Source organism: Pelophylax lessonae, assembly GCF_965119305.1.
Source record: "Pelophylax lessonae genome assembly, chromosome: 11".
Taxonomy (NCBI): Eukaryota; Metazoa; Chordata; class Amphibia; order Anura; family Ranidae; genus Pelophylax; species Pelophylax lessonae.
The window spans coordinates 205,260,685-205,281,102 of record NC_138778.1 but is presented as its reverse complement, the minus strand read 5'-3'; the positions used below and the strand labels follow the sequence as shown (position 1 = coordinate 205,281,102).

General features: G+C 44.4%; 1 protein-coding gene across 1 annotated transcript in view; it reads left to right on the top strand.

Annotated features, from left to right (window-relative positions):
• LOC309566452 (uncharacterized protein) overlaps positions 1-20,418 on the top strand; it is a 253,261-nt gene that overhangs the window by 45,568 nt on the left and 187,275 nt on the right. Inside the window, exons 3-6 of the mRNA XM_082271598.1 lie at positions 12,820-12,932; positions 13,289-13,452; positions 17,681-17,840; positions 19,165-19,323. Of these exons, the coding sequence (XP_082127724.1) occupies positions 12,820-12,932; positions 13,289-13,452; positions 17,681-17,840; positions 19,165-19,323 (596 nt within the window). The remainder of the gene's footprint in view (positions 1-12,819; positions 12,933-13,288; positions 13,453-17,680; positions 17,841-19,164; positions 19,324-20,418) is intronic.

Here is a 20,418-nt window from a genome sequence, read left to right as displayed (position 1 = left end):
AAATAAAAAATAATAATCTTGCATGATGTAGGAGGAGGACGAGGCCCATATGGAGTGGGAGGTTGAGGTGGCGGTGCATATGGCGGTGTAGGCGGAAGCGGCGGCTTTAAATTAGGGTACACCCCAAAAGAGTAAGAAAGATCAAATACAACAATGGCTGGGTAAGGCCGGTATACATGTCTATTATGCACAAGGTACGGACAAGTCCTGTGGGATCCATGCCTGGTTCATTTTAATGAACGTGAGCTTGTCCACATTGGCTCTGGACAGGCGGCTGCGCTTGTCTGTGATAACGTCCCCAGCCGTGCTAAATACCCGTTCAGATAATACACTGGCTGCAGGGCAGGCCAGCACCTCCTAGCCGTTAAGGGCAAGCTCAGGCCATGTGCCCAACTTGGAGACCCAGAAGTTGAAGGGGGCAGATCCGTTATTCAGTATGTCTAGGCGTGTGCACACATACTGCTCCACCATGTTAGTGCTGGGTCGTGGTGCTGCTGGTGCTGCTGGTGGAGCTCCTGTTGCAAGGAGAGGACGTGGTCGATTTGTGCCAGCTACACGCACAAGTGAAACACCTTTCTCAGCTGCGAGTAGGCGACAGAACCTGCAGCAGTATTTGTCAGGGCCTAATGCGCCTCTACAAATGTTGAGGCCAGAACAAGTACAGGTGATAGTAGATTGGGTTGCTGACAGTGCCACCAGTTTCTTCACATTGTCTCCCACCCAGTCTTCTGCTCAAAGGTCAGAGTTGGCACCTGCAGCCTATGTCCATCAATCTTTCACCTCACCCCCTTGCAAATCAGCCAAGCAGTCTGAGCCCCAAGTCATGCAGCAGTCTCTTCTTCTTTTTGATGACTCTGTTAGCATGGTTTCCCAGGGCCATCCACCTAGCCCTGCCCCAGAAGTGAAAGAGATTGAGTGCACCGATGCCCAACCACTTATGTTTCAAGATGAGTACATGGGAGGACCATCGCGGCATGTCTCGGATGATGACGAAACACAGGTGCCAACTGCTGCGGAATTCTGAATTGTGGAGACCGACAAGGTGGGCAGGAGTGAAGATTGGGTGGAAGACAATGTGGAGGACGATGAGGTCCTCGACCCCACATGGAATGAACGTCATGCAGGTGACCTGGGTAGTTTGGAGGAAGAGGCGGTGGTCGCACAGAGTCACCAGCACAGCAGAAGAGGGAGCAGGGTGCAAAAGTGGAGCTGCCGTGCCCTAGACACTACGCCTGCTACTGCCCAACGCAGCAAGGGACCGAGCACACCAAAGCCAGCTCAAAGGAGTTCCCTAGCGTGGCAGTTCTTCAGACAATGTGATGATGACAGGACACGAGTGGTTTGCACCATGTGCAATCAGAGCCTGAAGCGAGGCATAAACCTTCTCAACCTGAGCACAACCTGCATGACCAGGCATCTAAGTGCAAAGCACGAGCTGCAGTGGAGTAGACACCTCAAAAACCAAGAAAGGTCTCTGGCTCCTCCTGCTTCCTCTTCTGCTGCTGCAGGCTCGGCCTCTTCATCCACCTCTGTAGTGACAGTGGCACCTGCCACCCTGCAAACAGAGGATCTGCCAGCAACACCACCACCTGGGTCACCAACAACCATCTCCACAATGTCCCGTGGAAGCGTTCAGCTTTCTATCTCCCAAACACTGGAGCGGAAGAGGAAGTACCCCCCTACCCACCCGTGATCCCTGGCCCTGAATGCCAGCATTTCAAAATTCCTGGCCTTTGAAATGCTGTCATTCCATCTGGTGGAGACGCAGAGTTTTAAAAGCCTTATGGCGGTGGCTGTCCCACAGTACATCGTGCCCAGCCGCCACTACTTTTCCAGGCAAGCCATCCCTTCCCTGCACAACCAAGTGGGTGACAAAATCAGGTGTGCACTGCGCAACGCCATCTGTGGCAAGGTCCACCTAACTTCGGATACGTGGACCAGTAAGCATGGTCAGGGACGTTATATATCCCTAACAGTACACTGGGTAAATGCAGTGGCGGCTGGGCCTGAGGCGGATAGCAGTTTGGCGCATGTCCTTCCACCACCCAGGATTGTAGGGCGCTTCAGTTTGCCTCCTGTTCCTAACTCCTCCTACTCCGCTTCCTCATCCTCTACCGCCTCCTCATCCGGTCAGCGTAACACCTTCACCACCAACTTCAGCACAGCCAGGGGTAAACGACAGCAGGCAGTTTTAAAACTCGCCTGTTTGGGGGAAAAACACCACACCGTGCAGGAGTTGTGGAGGAGCATGAAACAGCAGACCGATGAGTTGTTGGTGGCAGTGAGCCTCAAGCCCGGCCTGGTGGTGTGTGATAATGGGCAAAAAATCTTGTAGCAGCTCTGGGCCTAGCCGGTTTGACGCACATCCCTTGCCTGGCGCATGTGCTGAATTTGGTGGTACAGTGGTTCCTTAAAAATTACCCCGATATGTCAGAGCTGCTGCAGAAAGTGCGGGCCGTCTGTGCGCACTTTCGGCGTTCTCACCCTGCTGCTGCTCGCCTGTCAGTGCTGCAGCGTAACTTCGGCCTTCCCGCTCACCGCCTCATATGTGATGTGCCCATGTAACGCTCCTGCGTTTTTGTTATAGTGAGCTGGATTTGCAGCTGCAGAATCTCCACTCAGTTAGTCATGTAGAGATGTGTTGAATTACCAGATCCAACTCTCCAGACTCATCACTGTGGACCTGCCTGCTTCAGCATACAAATACACATACACTCTATAAGATGTTCCTGGAGTGATAGGATGTATATGACAGTATAGAGATGATGTGCTGAAGGGACAGGCGTGAGCAGTGATAGCAATGATAAGCACTTGATAGTAATGTTCAGGAGAGTGGTAGATGGTAATAGGTAGAATGCAGATAGGTTAGTAATCATGTATAGTAACAGGTGGTGAGGACAGCAGATGACATATACAGGAGAGACTAACCCAGTGCAAGGATAGATGATAGCAGACTCAAGAGCTAGCAATCTATGTAACAGTGTAGATGATAGGATTAGTAATGCACAGATAGTAACAGTCCTTAATGTGCAGAAGTAGATAGTGTAAGTTTGTTATGAAGGAATCCCCTGCGGGGTACTTATCACTAGTGAAGTTAGTAGAAGGGTCCGGTAGTAAGGGAGTGATCCGGTAGCGAGATACGGGATCAGTAGCGAGGTTCCGGTCTGTTCCAGGTAAAGAGAATAGCTGGAGGCTCCGGCAGCTTAAGACAAGGCTGTTAATCATGCGGTTTGAACGAACAACCTGTGAGAGAAAGCCGGCGATTGAAATAGCCGCTCAGAGCGGCGCTCAGTGATGATGTCATGCGTTCCACCTAACTAAAAAGGTGGGAAGCAATATGCAAAGGAAAATGGGCAATAAGGGTACCGAAGGTACCAGAATCTTACAGTCCCCCCCCCTTAAGGCCGGCTCCGGAAGGCCTATAGCACTGGTTTCTCTGGGTATTTGGAGTGAAACCTTCGTATAAGCCTGGGTGCGTGAACGTCAGAAGTATCCAACCAGGTGTCGTCTTGGGGTCCATAGTTCTTCCATCTTATGAGATATTGGAGTTTTCCTCTGTGGATACGAGAATCCAAAATTTCCCTAATCTCATATTCTTCTCCGCCTTCAACTTGTACTGGAGGTGGAGGCAAGATGGTAGGCCTTATTCCTTGGTTAGGAACATGTGGTTTCAGTAGCGACACATGAAAGATGGGATGTATTCTGAGATCTGCCGGTAAAGTGAGTTGCACTGCAGCTTTTCCAATGAGTTTCTTAATTGGGAAGGGTCCCAGAAATAAAGGTCCAAGCTTTTTGCTAGGGATCTTTAACCTTAAATTTTTCGTCGATAGCCAAACGAGGTCCCCAATAGCATATTGAGGAGAGGGTTTCCTACGAAGGTCGTAGTACCTTTTTTGTTGACTATGAGCGTGTGAGATGGTGGTATTAAGTAAACCCAGAGAGTCTTTTATTTGGGTAAGATAATCCGAGGCTACTGGGTTACTTGATGGTAGGATGCGTGGTGGAAGAAGTGTGGGATGAAACCCATAGTTTAAGTAGAACGGACTTTGCTTGGTAGTGCTGTGGGTTGCGTTGTTATAAGCAAATTCCGCCAGAGGGAGGAGGTCCACCCAATCATCCTGTAGGTATGAGGTGTAGCAACGTAGATATTGTTCAATGCACTGGTTGACTCTTTCAGTCTGTCCGTTGGTTTGAGGGTGGTAAGGAGAAGTGAGCTTTCGCTCAATCCGTAGTATATGACATAGAGCTTGCCAAAACTTGGAGATGAACTGTGAACCACGGTCGGATAAAAGAGTCTTTGGAATTCCGTGTAACTTGAACACATGTTTCATTAGTAATTCCGCTGTTTGCTTAGATGAAGGTAGTCTGCGAATAGAAATGAAATGTGCCATCTTTGTCAGATGGTCCACTGACACTAGAATGGTATTAAATCCTTTGGAAGGTGGTAGTTCTACTATAAAGTCTAAGGACACAACTTCCCATGGAACCTGGGGTATTGGTAGACTGCAAAGTAGACCAGATGGTTTTGTAGTGTAAATTTTGGACCTTGCACAGATGTCACATGAGGAAACAAATTTTTGTACAGACGTCTTCATATCAGGCCACCAAAACTGCCTGGTAAGCAAATTAAGGGTTTTAGTCATACCCATATGTCCTGCCATAGGCACATCATGTGACAATTCCAAGATCTTGGTGCGCATAGTGGGGGGTATGTAGAGTTTGTCGTTGTAGTAGAGGAAGCCTTCTGCATCAGTACTTAGTTGTGTTGGAGGTGAATCCAGTCCTATACTGTGCAAAATCTCTTCCTTCAGGGAACGAACAACACCAATAATACGTTCATAGGGTATTATAGGAATAGAAGGGATTTCGGCGCAGTTATCTTCGGTTAATCGTGATAGCGCATCCGCTTTTTTATTTTTGTCTACAGGCGTGTAGGTCACTAGGAAGTTGAATCTTAGGAAGAATAATGACCATCGTACCTGCCGGTGGGAAAGAGTTTTGTTAGTCTGAAGGTATTGAAGATTTTTATGATCTGTATATATGAGTATTGGTAATCGGGTACCTTCAAGTAGATGTCGCCAATTCTCTAGTGCCAGTTTTATGGCAAGCAACTCTTTTTCACCCACTGGGTAATTCACCTCTGGGCTGCTTAGTGATTTAGAGAAGAAAGCAACTGGGTGGAGTGGTGAAGTATTTGTTGGTCGTTGGGAGAGAACTGCTCCTACTGCCATGTTTGACGCATCTACCTCCAGGATATATTGGAGGGATGGGTCTGGATGGCGTAGTATGGGAGCAGAAGTAAAGCTTGATTTTAACAAGCGGAAAGCTCCATTTGCTTCTTCTGACCATTTGAATAGTTTCTTTATACTTGTAAGTTGTGTGAGAGGTCTCACAATAGCAGAGAAGTTCTTAATGAACTTCCTATAGAAGTTTGAAAATCCGAGGTTTTAGCAAAAAAAGCAATTGACATGCGTTTTTGAATTCACGAAATTTTTTCCGATCACCTGTAAACACTAGAGGAGGGTTTATTTTAGGTTCAGGGGGCTGAGCAGCAGTAAGCTGTGAAAGACGGGCTATCTGCTGTCTCAGAGTCTGATTTTCATCTTCATCAGTAAGAGCAAGTATTAATGCATTTACTTTTTGTGTTAATTGTATCACTTGAGTGGGTAATTCTGCTGAATCCATTTTTTAGGTTCGTTCAATCTGTAACGCTCCTGCATTTTTGTTATAGTGAGCTGGATTTGCAGCTGCAGAATCTCCACTCAGTTAGTCATGTAGAGATGTGTTGAATTACCAGATCCAACTCTCCAGACTCATCACTGTGGACTTGCCTGCTTCAGCATACAAATACACATACACTCTATAAGATGTTCCTGGAGTGATAGGATGTATATGACAGTATAGAGATGATGTGCTGAAGGGACAGGCGTGAGCAGTGATAGCAATGATAAGCACTTGATAGTAATGTTCAGGAGAGTGGTAGATGGTAATAGGTAGAATGCAGATAGGTTAGTAATCATGTATAGTAACAGGTGGTGAGGACAGCAGATGACATATACAGGAGAGACTTACCCAGTGCAAGGATAGATGGTAGCAGACTCAAGAGCTAGCAATCTATGTAACAGTGTAGATGATAGGATTAGTAATGCATAGATAGTAACAGTCCTTAATGTGCAGAAGTAGATAGTGTAAGTTTGTTATGAAGGAATCCCCTGCGGGGTACTTATCACTAGTGAAGTTAGTAAGTAGAAGGGTCCGGTAGTAAGGGAGTGATCCGGTAGCGAGATACGGGATCAGTAGCGAGGTTCCGGTCTGTTCCAGGTAAAGAGAATAGCTGGAGGCTCCGGCAGCTTAAGACAAGGCTGTTAAGCATGCGGTTTGAACGAATAACCTGTGAGAGAAAGCCCGCGATTGAAATAGCCGCTCAGAGGGGCGCTCAGTGATGATGTCATGCGGCTTAAAGGTATATGCGTTCCACCTAACTAAAAAGGTGGGACGCAATATGCAAAGGAAAATGGGCAATAAGGGTACCGAAGGTACCAGAATCTTACAGCCCACAAGGTGGAACTCCCCCTTGCACATGCCGGCCAGACTTATTGATTGACTTATTTATTAATTAGTGGAATACATCAACACCAAAGGGTGTATCTCACTGTAACATATGCAGACTAGGCCACAATTAATTTTTTTTCCCCTAAATGGGTTCTTATTGATAAGCGGAAAACAACAACAGTATCCAACGGGTGTATCTCACTGTAACATATGCAGACTAGCCCGCAATTAAATTTTTTCCCCCTAAATGGGTTTTTATTGATAAGCGGAATACAACAACAGTATCCAATGGGTGTATCTCACTGTAACATATGCAGACTAGGCCGCAATTATTTTGTTCCCCTAAATGGGTTTTTATTGATAAGCGGAATACAACAACAGTATCCAATGGGTGTATCTCACTGTGACATATGCAGACTAGGCTGCAATTTAATTTTTTTCCCCTAAATGGGTTTTTATTGCAAAGCGGAATACAACAGCAGTATCCAATGGGTGTATCTCACTGTAACATATACAGACTAGGCTGCAATTCAATTTTTTCCCCCTAAATGGGTTTTTATTGCAAAGCGGAATACAACAACAGTATCCCATGGGTGTATCTCACTGTAACGTATGAATGAAGAATTTTTATTTTTCCCTTTAATTGGTGATTTTTGAAGAGCAGATTTGAACAGCAGTGTCTAAACGCTGTATGACAGTGTCACAGTAAAGTATGAATGAAAAACTGAAAAATAATTGTCCCCTTAATTGGTGCTTGTTGAATAGTAGATTAGAACTGCAGTGTCTAAATGCTGTAACTCACAGAAAAATATGAAGGAAAAAAGTTTTTTTTTTTTTTAATCCAGATTAAGCAGACACATATGCACTGCATTACATGGCCGCTACAAGCCGCATGCCTAACAGGTTGGATACTGTTGTTGTTCTATTCCGCTATTGAATAAAAAAAACCCATTTCAATGAAAAACTGAAAAATAATTTTTTTCCCTAAATAATGAAAAATAATTATTTTTCCCTTACAATGGTGCTTTTTGAAGAGCAGATTAGAAAAGCAGTGTCTAAACACTGTATGTCACTGTAAAATATGAAGGAAAAAAGTTTTTTTTTTATATCCAGATTAAGCAGACACACATGCACTGAGCTTGCATTACATGGCCGCTACACGCCACACGCCGCCCACCTAACAGACCGATAAAAGTTTTTTTTTCTAACTCCTCCTCACTGGGCTCAGGTCAGGGCAAAAAGATTGTGCACTGCACCCCAAACAATAAAATCAATGTAGATCGCTGTCTGATTAAAGAAGATTCTTCCTATTCTTTCCCTGAAAGCAATCTCCAGCCTGCCCCTACAATAATCTCCTATCTTTCCGTCAGCAGCATCAGGAACCTGTCCATAGTATAGTTAGAGCAGAGTGACGCACGGCGCTATGTGACTCCAGTTTATATAGCCAATCACAATCACAGCCATGCCATTAGTAGGCATGGCTGTGATAGCTTCTAAGGGCACACTAGTTAAACGCTTGCTGATTGGCTGCCTTGCAGCTGTTGAAACCGCGCCATTAAAACCGTGCCAAAACATGAAATAACATTACCGAACAATGGACAGTATCCCGAACATACAGTGAAATGTTCGGGTCCGTGTCTGGGTACCAAATACCCAAAAGTCCGGTACGATCCCGAACAATACAGTCCGGGTTCGCTCAACCCTAGTAATAACCACTCATCAAAATTCTCACCCACATTCTGTTTATACACTTTTGCCAGCTCCATGAGCTCAGTTTGGGTATACACCTTTACCACTTCATTCAGTTCATCATGAGCACTATCCTGTAAACCATGGGTGTCCAACCTTTTGGCTTCTCTGGGCCACATTGAGTGTAGCGAAATTTTCTCGGGCCGCATATAAAACTTATACTATAGTTATGGTATTTAAGTAATAAAACGCTGCCACGCCCTTTTCGCCCATCCAATGCAGTCTGCACTGAAGAGAGAGGAAAGCCGCTGGATTACACAGAGCAGGGATCTCCCACTTACCCGGCGACCGCTGTCATACGAAGTTCTGCCTCCTGGACTGGCTCCTATGATAGTAGTCACCAATGTGCTGTCTATCATTGACAGAGGCTCCGAGGCAGCCTCTGCCTACAGTTAGTTGGAAGCCGCTGTGGCCGTGCCCCCCGACTCGACTTCCTTCCTCCCCAGCAAAAAAAATAATAATTGTCAGGGGGCAGTGGGCCGCATTGCATGCGGTTCCGGGCCGCATGCGGCCCTCGGGCCGCAGGTTGGACATGCCTGCTGTAAACCATTAATTTGATTTATTTTCCTTTTTCTCTGTGTGATTATTGGACATGCCTGGCACTCATCCAGATTATCACTATCATCAGAATAAGACACATACTCATCATCTGAAGGCTGGATCGTGTCTTCCGGATTCCATGTGGGATCCGCAATCATCGCTCTCACTTTACTTACAGCCACTGGTTTTCTGCCTTTCTTTGATCTCCTGCAGTTAATTTTTCTTACCACTAGACTTGTACACTTCTCCTCTAGGGCAACCACTCGACATGCATTACTTCGCACACATTCTTTCAGAACCAGAACCAACATATCTTTCACTTCCTGCGACACTTTCTCAAGCGCTTCATTCTTCTGCACCTCCTGGCAAAGGGCCTACATGATTAACCACCCAGTAGCGGCAGCGGCTTTCCGCTCCTTAGAATATACGCTCAAATCTAAATGCAAAGCCTGCATACCAAGTTCAGTACCTAGGTCTGGATAGATTGGAGCAGAATATTTATTCAGTTCCTCTGCAATGGGTTTCCAGTACCCAGAGCAGACCCATATTGGAATCGCTCCATACTTAGAAGCTGATTCCTTCCCTCCTGCTCGCTTGCTTTTTTAAACAACGTATGTATCTCTACTCTCAGGGGGGAACAAAAATGCAAAAAAAGAGACAACAATCACAATCTCTATGTATTGTCCTGGCTCAAAGTGACTGTGCCTAAGGGCTTATTCACTAAACTGCTGACTCAGTCTTGCAGCAATTCAATGAATAATCCTCATACACCCTCTATAACACAATATTTCCTCCAAATATTCCATATTTAGTGCAGGGCTTGACAAATTTCCTTGAAATCTAGGAGCCAGCTAAAAAAGTTAGAAGCTCGTTTTTTTTTCATGCATGCCGAATGGCCGGCTTCTGCCGGACCGGCTGCCAAACACACGGGCCGAATGGCGACTAGTTTTTAATGAACCGGCTGATGTTGTCCTGCATTCAGGCTGTGTGTACTTGGCTTGGTGATGTGATGGGCAGTGGCTCCCTAGGGAAGGACACTGCAGCAAGTTGGAGGCGATAGGAGAACCAGTGATTCAGTAACTCATGCCACCTTAGGTCCCTTTCACACAGGCACCTCCGCTAAGCGGAATCCGCTTGCTCAGTGGGGATTTCTCCGCTAATCCCTGCTGAGCAGGTGGATGGCAGGTCTATGGACACAGTCCCGTCTCCTCTATGGGGCAGTCGGATGGAAATGGACTGCCTGTCCATTTCAATCCGATGCCATCTGATTCGATCCGTCGGACGGATGGAAAGTAGGACCACCATCCGTCTTTTTTTTGGTGGACAGGATCGGATTGCAGTGGTTGTCAGCGGACATCCGCCACTCCACAGAGGAGACTGGAGTGTCCGATCAGGTCAGTCTGAAAAACTGACAGGTGGACCTGATCAGGCAGCCCATATGAAAGGGGCCTTTGGCTGTGTGGCATGATAGGGAGAAAATAAAAAATATAAAAAAATGAATTTTAATGGAAAAAACTAAACTGTTTGCATCTTTATGGTGTTGTAAATAGAACTGAGGCTGTTCCAACCAGCTGCCCCACACTCCCTGTTCACTCACAGGACAGGGCACCAGATCAAGCCCTCAACATCTTCAACCTCTTCTGTGAGCAGTGAGAACAGGCAGGGGAAACCCTCAGCGCTGCCAGTGACTGCTTGTTGCAGCCCCCGGCCACCACAAGAGGGCACCAGTTCCTCAATGTGAGCGTCTCCCTAGAGCAGGCCGCAAAGCCGCAGCCTCAATTACCAGCCGGTGAGGCATCTTAGTCTGCACACCCGCAGACGGCGGCCACATGGAGACAAGACACCCACGGCAGTGTAGTCCAGGCTCCAGGCCGCTAATTTTAGTCGCCAATGTGACCTGACGCCTGGGGTTTGTCGAGCCCTGATTTAGTGACCATGCAGTATTGTGCCGACTACGCCAGTTGTAATAAATGTGGGAACAACAACATTTATAATAAAAGTATACTGGACAGTCATCTAGTGATATTTAAAATGAACAGACACAACAAGAGCAGTTTTAATAAGAAGCATAAAACAAATCTTTATCGGACATCAAAATACATTAAGCTTCTTACACATAAAAGTTGTCATAAACATTGCACAAAATACCACGACTTAAACATACATTCCTATTCCCAATATTCCAAAATGTCAAATAATAATTAGCTTTGATAGTTGAATGTCAACAGCTTACACTGGATAGCTGGAGGAACAGGACAATAAGAAATCCTGGCTGCATGCTTGGTCTTTCCACAGCTCCAAAAAACAGACTATTCCTCATGCTATGGACTCTTTTTATAGTCCTGTATACCAGAGATCACCCACAGGATGTAATCATTCCTCTTGACAGAGTTACTCACAAGTCATTTTGTGGGTGAGGCCAGCAGCACATGGTTGCACTTCCCCCCACAACTACATGGTCAATTGGATATGCGGCAGCCATCTTTAAATACACAACATCAAAAGCTCACTAAACCACCTGTGGGTGAGAGATAGTATTAGACATGTATGGGGACATTTTCATGAATCAGTTAAAAAATATTCACAACTAACACACACTTACCAGAATGGTAGCTTATCATTGCCTGCTTTAACAGAATTAAACAGCTTCTCCTTTAGATATCTCTATCTGTCCTTGTGTAAATGGAAAACCTCCTCTACCAGCAGTACTCCATTATGACTCGATCATATGCATGCATAGAGAGCGAAATAGAAGCTATACAGCATCACAGAGTTACTCCATTTTTAAAAAAAATGTTGGAGCACTTGTCGCATCAGAAGTCTGACCCCATTTTGTGCAATGGAACGAGTCGCTCCAACTTAGAAAAAGTTCCTGCACTACTTTTGGTCGGACTTTGGTATGAATTGCATTGACTTCTGTTAAAGAAGTCACATGCAGGTCGTGCCAAAGTCGCTGCAGTGTGAACCTGGGCTTATAGTTTAACCTTATTATTAGACCTCTACCTCAAATCTTTATTAGGGTTCTAATACAAAAAAGTTCCGGCAAAAAGTTACAAAAGCCCATCACAAAAAAGGGGTAAGTAAGACTTCATAGCAGTAATGGTTGCATACATCATTAATATTTGCTGTTGTGGACTTGTTCTAAGAACCTAAGGCTGATACAGTTTTGAACTTTTCTAATAAAAAAGGAACAAGGATTTGTGTTGATGGGCTTTTGTTGGCTCCAAGTGGTTTTGCCTTCCGATACAAGTCTAAAGCAGTTGAAAACCTATTTGAAGCAGCTCAAATGAAAGTCAGAAAGAACTAAACTGCATGTCATATGCACCTGCCAATGAATTTTGAATGGTCTAGAAAGCGTCTCAAACTGATTTAAAATGGATACCATCCACAAGGCCAACACCAGTTGACACAAACCCTTAAAACTACTGTTGGCCTAATAGCTAATGCTAACTTGTCATGGTTTTTCTACACCACGAACCAGATTTTCTTACAGGATAATAGAGAATTTTGTGAGTGTTTTATGGCTATGAACATCTTGTGAGAAGACAATGAACACATTGATGGTTGTCTTGTTCCATATGCTAGTGTTTATGTCTGGAGTGTCATACTTTTCTTGACAAATTGTTTTGATTTAATATAAATATGTGTGAGCTTGGGTTTGGCTCTGGCTTTGGCCTAAACCTGAAGGTCAGCCGTCAGTTGTGGGCCTAATGGGAGCTTCACATACACTAAGGGGCAGGGATGCTTGAGAATTCATTGACCTAATATGGCCACAAGACAGGGACAGAGGAGGAGGAATCACTACAAGGGACACATCCTACTGACTGTAAGTTTTGTCCCTTATGCTGATTTCTCAGTTTTAATTTTATCAACACTGGTTTCACTAGATGGGTGGTTAGTGAAGAAACATCAGATCCCAGCCTGTATATCGTGACTCCTAATAGTTTGCTCAGGATAATTATTTTGGTGTCTTTCCAGCTGGTTTACTGAAATAGATGGCGCAAAATCAGAGACCCTCCTCCTAGCCGAACCAAATATGGATGGTTCTTTCCTTGTCAGACCCAACAAAGCCTCAGGATATTGTCTTTCGGGTAAGAAAACATGCTTAGAGTAGTCTGTTGCTTTTGAGCTTACCTAACAGTTTGACACAGAATACAACTTTTTAACACTCAATTGCTCAATTTATAAAAGGTAACACACAAGGATAAAGACACTTATTTTCAAAAAAGTGACTGTAATTTTCAGCTGTGTTGAATGAGATTTAAAAAAAAAAAATTACAGCCAGATGGCTAAATTTTCCCAGTGGCAGTGGGGTCATACTTTGTAGAAAGAAAAAAGCATTTGACACAAATTGTAATACCCATTTCAAAACCTGTTAAGCCTAAAATGGGGGGTTAAGCTTCAAGAGGCTACGGCCAAGTCTTACATCTCCTTCTCTTCTCTTTAGTACGAAGGAACAAAATGATCCACCATTACATTATCAAGAAAGAAGATACAGGAAAGTTCTTCATCTTTGAAGAAAGATCTTTTACCTGCATCCATGATCTGGTCCATTATTACCGCTATCACTTAAATGACGACAACTGCCTACCACTCGTACCATTTCTAAAAGTAAGAGATATCTAAACACAAAAATATGCTGCACAAAGATAAACCCCTTAACCACTTAGGCACTGGAAGGTATTCAGTGGCGAGGTAGCGAGAGTGTAGACTGCAGACAAACTATGTTGGTCAACTAAAAGCACCCCCTGCTCCACCAGCCAGGAGGTGCCATTCCAAACTGACCTCACTTGCTATGTCACTTCAGCATCAGCAAAAAAAACACTGTACCCAAATTAAATTTATATAACTATTTACAAGCAAATAGAGCTTTATTGGTGGTATTTGTTCGGCACTTGGTTTTGTTTTTTAATATTATTATTAATAAACAAAAAAAAAAAAGATAATATTTTCTACTTTCTGTTATAAAACATCCAATAAAATCGATTTCTTCATAAATTTAGGCCAAAATGTATTCTGCTACATGTCTTTGGCAAAAAAATCCCAATAAGTATAATGTGTAAACATTATAGCATCGCATCTACAAGCTATGGTATACAGTATCTCACAAAAGGGTGTACACCCCTCACATTTTTGTAAATATTTTATTATATCTTTTCATGTGACAGCACTGAAGAAATGACATTTTGCTACAATGTAAAGTAGTGAGTGTACAGCTTGTATAACAGTGTAAATGTGCTGCCCCCTCAAAATAACTCAACACACAGCCATTATTGTCTGAACCACTGGCAACAAAAGTGAGTACACCCGTAGGTGGAAATGTCCAAATTGGGCCCAAAGTGTCAATATTTTGTGTGCTGGTGGATGTTAGAGACCTTGCGCTCCTCCACCTTCCATTTGCAGATGCCCCATAGATGCTCAATAGGGTTTAGGTCTGGAGACATGCTTGGCCAGTCTATCTCCTTTACCCTCAGCTTCTTTAGCAAGGCAGTGGTCGTCTTGGAGGTGTGTTTGGGGTCGTTATCATGTTGGAATACTGCCTTGCGGCCCAGTGTCCGAAGGGAGGGGATCATGCTCTGCTTCAGTATGTCAGAGTACCTGTTAGCATTCATGATTCCCTCAATGAACTGTAGCTCCCTACTGACCAAGCATGTCTCCAGACCTAAACCCTACTGAGCATCTGTGGGGCATCTTCAAACGGAAGGTGGAGGAGCGCAAGGTCTCTAACATCCACCAGCTTCCTGATGTCGCCATGGAGGAGTGGAAGAGGACTCCAGTGGCTACCTTTGAAGCTCTGGTGAACTCCATGCCCAAGAGGGTTAAGGTAGTGCTGGAAAATAATGGTGGCCACACAAAATATTGGCACTTTGGGCCCAATTTGGACATTTCCACTTACGGGTGTACTCACTTTTGTTGCCAGCGGTTTAGACATTAATGGCTGTGTTGAGTTATTTTGAGGGGACAGCAAATTTACACTGTTATACAAGCTGTACACTAATTGGGGTGTTCACAAGTCATTGGCAGAAGCCCATGCCATTAAGTCACACAGTGCCATAGCAGCCAATTTGTTGAAGGAACTAATGTCTAAAATGTGGCACGCTTGTGTAGCCAGGGGCTTGCTAGTCTACCTGTGTCATCATGGGATATTTTTTAACAAGGGCTGCCTTAAGTTTGTTTCCCTCTAGTGTTCAGCCTGAACATTATGTTTAGTATGAAAGCAGCAGATTGTGGGACATGTGGTCCGGAGAGTCGGGATTTCCATAGAGCCAGTGCTGCTGCAGACTACAAGTTCAATCTGGTTGGAGAGAGAGGAGAATGCTAGGTGAGGACATAAATAGCCTGGCCCGGGGAGGAGCGCTTTCTCTTTGGACCACGGCCTTCTGCTGACAACAGGGACCCGGTTGCTTTGGGAGATACACACATCGCTAGTGACACTAATACAGTGATAACACTGTACACTGTCACTGTGATCAGGAGTGCAATTAAGGGGTTAACTGTGTGCCTAACCAATGTGTGTGTACTGATTTTACTTACAGATCTTTTATTCCTGATCTCAGCTCTGAATGGTAAGTGAGGTCCGGGATAAAAACAGCCAGATCTGTGTGATGTTTACAAACACTGTGCTGTGACTGGCTACAGCAATCAGCAGCTTTACAGCCAAAATCATTCGCTGTAAGGCTGCTGACAAATTCGTGCTCTGTCCAACTACAGCACATGCATGCAGGGGGCATGTGTGCGCCTGTTAACCAGGAAGTTCCCCAGCAAAGTACGGGTACATTGTGGGGAAATATCGAAGCCTCCGACCAGCAGAAAATGTACTAGTGCTGGTTGGCAAGTGGATACATTACAGCTTTCTCTGCAGCAGTAAAGAATACATTAAATAGTGTTGTAAGGCCAACTAACAGGCAGGTACATGTTAAAAAATGTGAATGTTAGTTCCCATGTGAGTTGCTCCTCATTATTATCAGCCCACCCAAACTGTATGTCTTTGATAGACTCTATGGTTAACCTGTCTGATAGTCAATCTAAATCCTGAGGTCTGCACACCTGTTGTGCCCGTTATGAGGGGTTCCCACCATCCCTGGGCTGAGTTCCTAGGTCTGTACACCTGCTGTGCCCATTATGAGGGGTTCCCACCATCTTTGTGATTACTTCCTGGGTCCGTTCACCTTCTGTGTCCATGAAAAAATTGTTATGTGGTCCGTGAACTGCCTCATGCCCTACTGTCCCAAAAAGGATATCAAGTAATGTGGGCAGCTCCGGAGACGACTGAGGGACTATTGGGACTTTTAACGGTACGGTATCACATATTGTTTAGACAATGTAGATAAAAAATCTCAAAGTTTATTTAATAAATTTTCAAGAAAAACATATTTAAACATATTAAAACATATTGGTCATACAAAGTACCATAGTATAAGACGCTTAGCAAAATTACAGAGCATACAAATTGCTGTTCACAGTATGATGGTAAAGAAACTGCATACAGATTTAGGCTTCCTAGGCAGTATACCCATAGTTTCTAATCCAACAACTGTAACAAACGTGGGTCATAATTGTATCTGCCAGGTGTAAGTCCATCCACGCTCTACATGTTTCGTGCCAAATTACCACTTCTTCAGGAGAAATTAGCAATAAATCCAGAACAGACAGACGGTCATTATTGTCATGATGAATAATCTTGAAACGGTCTGCAATCAGAATACCCACCGCACAGCGCCACCACCACCAGAATGTTTAGATGGAAGAGTATAGTGGTGGCACTGTGCGGTGGGTATTCTGATTCCAGACCGTTTCAATTGTTATATTCTACATGGATTTTTTTAACTTTGAGTAAAAGTATTGATGCAATGGCTGTCCTTACAGCACCTGCCTGTACTGAATTCCCAGGTCTGTACACCTGCTGTGCCATAATGAGGGGTTCCCACTATCCCTGTGCTAAGTTCCTGGGTCTGTACACCAGCTGTGACCATTATGAGGGTTCCCACCATCCCTCTGTTGAGTTCCAGGGTCTGTACACCTGCTGTGCCCATTATGAGGGGTTCCCACCATCCCTCTGCTGAGTTCCAGGGTCTGTACACCTGCTGTGCCCATTATGAGGGGTTCCCACTATCCCTTTGCCAAGTTCCTGGGTCTGTAGATCAGCTGTACCTATTATGAGGGGTTCCCACCATCCTTGTGCTGAGTTCCTGGGTCTGTACACCTGTTGTGCCTTTTGTGAAGGGTTCCCACCATCCCTGTGCTAAGTTCCAGAGTCTGCACACCAGCGGTGCCCATTATGAGGGAATTCCACCATCCCTTCTCAGTTTCATATTTATTTTATATTATGATAAATGTAATAGGAGGAGCTGGGACACACAACGGTAGGTGGAGACACCCAAAACTCCCAGGTTAGCAGTGAAATCAGGGATTGACTCTGATCACCAGGATCCATCAATATCTAAAAAGAGAACATGGAACCATCTACATCAGTCCTTGATGCGGAAGAACCTTATAATCTAATATTTCCTTGTCACAGTCAACTAGACACACATACCTGCCTGGAATTGAAACTATCTACAAGTATAAATTGGAATTGTGGGAGAAAATTGGAGCACTAATGGTGTTTCTCAGGATGGGTTTCCTGATGCTGACAGCCGTGGACCATGTCTGTGTAACGTGTGTTGAAACAGCCGCTTATGGTAGGATCACCAAATGTTGTTATAATGAAAGCTGCCGATTTTAAAAGGCTAAAATTACTTCTTAAATTTCATAAACATGGTAAAGATCGTATGAGATTTTGGTGTTCAAATTTACATCTACTTTATGTGTACTGATCACAGGTATTTTGTTTTGGCAGGTTCCCAGCCAAACAGAGGACACCTGGGAAAAGCCCTCGTCAGATTTTACATTGATAAAAAAAGTGAAAAGCCATAAGACTGAGTCTCTTGAGATCTGCCTCTGGGAAGGAAAATGGGCAGGTGGAGACAGGAAAGTCCACATCCAGACTATATCTGAAGGTATGTGATTGGCTGTTATCAGCAACCTAAAGCCACTATCGTTGTCCAGCAAACACTGTTAATGCGCTGACGTAAGGTGTTAATCATCTCAACCTTCACCTAAGTTGTGTGTTATCCACTGTATCTATGGCCTATACCAGTGGTGGTCAACTTTCCTATAATAGGGGGGTCTCAAGTGCAGCCACTGATGTCACCCAAGGGCCACACGTAATTATTAGCAAATGTAATGCCACAGGAAACTACCAGAGACTGCAGACATACTACAGTAGATAGCCAGAGATGGAAAATATAGTACAGAAGATGGTCAGAGATTTTAGACATAGTACAAGCGATGGTCAGGATGTGGAAACCTTACAAGCGGACCTGAACAAAATTATGGGGTGGGCAACTACATGGCAGATGAGGTTCAATGTTGAAAAATGTAAAGTAATGCACCTGGGTGCCAGAAACCAGAAAGCAAGCTACTCACTGGGGGGGACCTCTGGGTGAGTCTAGGATGGAAAAGGACCTGGGGGTACTGGTAGACAACAGGCTTGGCAGTGGCATGCAATGCCAAGCCGCCGCAAGCAAAGCCAACAGAATACTGGGATGTATAAAAAAGGGGATTCACTCCAGAAATAAAGAGATTATTCTCCCACTCTACAAGACTCTGGTCCGGCCACATCTGGAGTATGCTGTCCAGTTCTGGGCACCGGTCCTCAGGAAGGATGTGCTGGAACTGGAGAGAGTCCAGAGAAGAGCAACAAAAATAATTAGGGGAATGGAGGACATCAGCTATGAGGAAAGACTACAAGCATTGAACTTATTCTCTCTGGAGAAGAGACGATTGAGGGGGGATATGATATCAATGTACAAATATTGTACTGGAAACCCTAGTATATGGAAAAACCTATTCAGAGAAAGGAAATACAATAAGACGCGTGGCCACTCACTAAAACTAGAGGAAAGGCGGTTTAACCTTAAAATACGCAGGGGGTTCTTCACTGTAAGAGCAGTAAGGATGTGGGATTCTCTTCCGCAAACAGTCGTATCAGCAGGGAGCATTGATAGTGTCAAAAAACTATTAGATGGGCAACTTAAAGACCACAACATACAGGGGTATACAATGTTTGGTTAACAGTAGACACACACACACATCATAGGTTGAACTGGATGGACTGATGTCTTTTTTCAACCTCACTAACTATGTAACTATGTCAGAGATTTTAGACATAGTACAGAAGATGGTCAGAGACTGCAGTCTACAGGAGATGGTCAGAGACTGCAAGAGTTTTCTGAGATCATGTTCTCACTCTCATATCCTGTTCTCCATCTCACTCTACAGAATTTTTTAAAAGCAACAACTTCATGAGCGGAATTGAGATTCACAAGACACTAAATCACAGGAATGTCACACAACTGTACGCATTGTGTACCACACAGGACCCCATCTATGTTGTCACAGAGTTTATGGAGAAAGGAGACCTTCAGGCCTTTTTGCGTGGTAAGTAAAACAGTAAAAACCTTTTGATAGTATCGTACAAACAGTAAAGTCACTATTTTCAGGGGATGCCTTTTCTTTTGACTTCGAGCTCTGTGCAGACTTATGAGAAAGCCAGTGAGCCAATCACTCGAACAGGAAATTCGATTTCTGGGGGTGTTACCATGTATGGATGTCATGTTTGCAAAGAAGAGACCTTTGGAAGGGTCATGTTTAACCGCTTGCCGACTGCTCACAGTATATTTACTGCGGCAGTCAGCCCCTCACAGGCAGAGTGACGCGGTCACGGACCCCCCCGCGCGTGTGACCAGCGGACCCGATGTCCGCCGGTCACTCGGCGATCGGCGGGGGAGAGGGAGAATGTCAGGCAGCTTGTGTAAACAAGCCACCTGTCATTCTCCTCGGTGTAAAGACACTGATCACACGGATCTACTATGTAGATCCGTTGATCAGTGTCCTTACAGCTCAAGCCACAGCCAATCACAGTAGAAAGCACGCCCCTAGGGACACACACAGCCCCTCCCTCCCAAATAAAGTTAACCCCTTCACTACCAGTGTATTTTTACAGTAACAGTGCATATATATAGCACTGATTGCTGTAGAAATGTCACTGGTAACCCCAAAAGTGTCAAAAATGTCAGTCAAGGGTCCGATCTGTCCGCCGCAATGTCGCAGTACCGCAAAAAAAAATCGCAGATCGCCGCCATTACACGTTAAAAAAAAAACAACAAAAATGACAAAAATCTTTCCCTTTGTTAGTAAACGCGATAACTTTTGCGCAAACCAATCAAAATACGCTTTTTGGGATTTTTTTTTTTACCAAACATATGTAGCATAAAACAAATTGGCTGAAAATTTAAAAAAAAATTAGATTTTTACATTTTTTTTTTGGGGAATTTCATATAAAAAAATGTGAAAAATATTGTTATTTTTGCAAAATGTATGCTCTTTTTTTGTTTATAGCGCAAAAAGTAAAAATCGCACGGGTGATCAAATACCACCAAAAGAAAGCTCTGTTTGTGGGAAAAAAAGGACGCCAAATTCGTTTAGGTACAGCGTTGCACGACCGTGCAATTGTCCGTTAAAGTCACGCAGTGC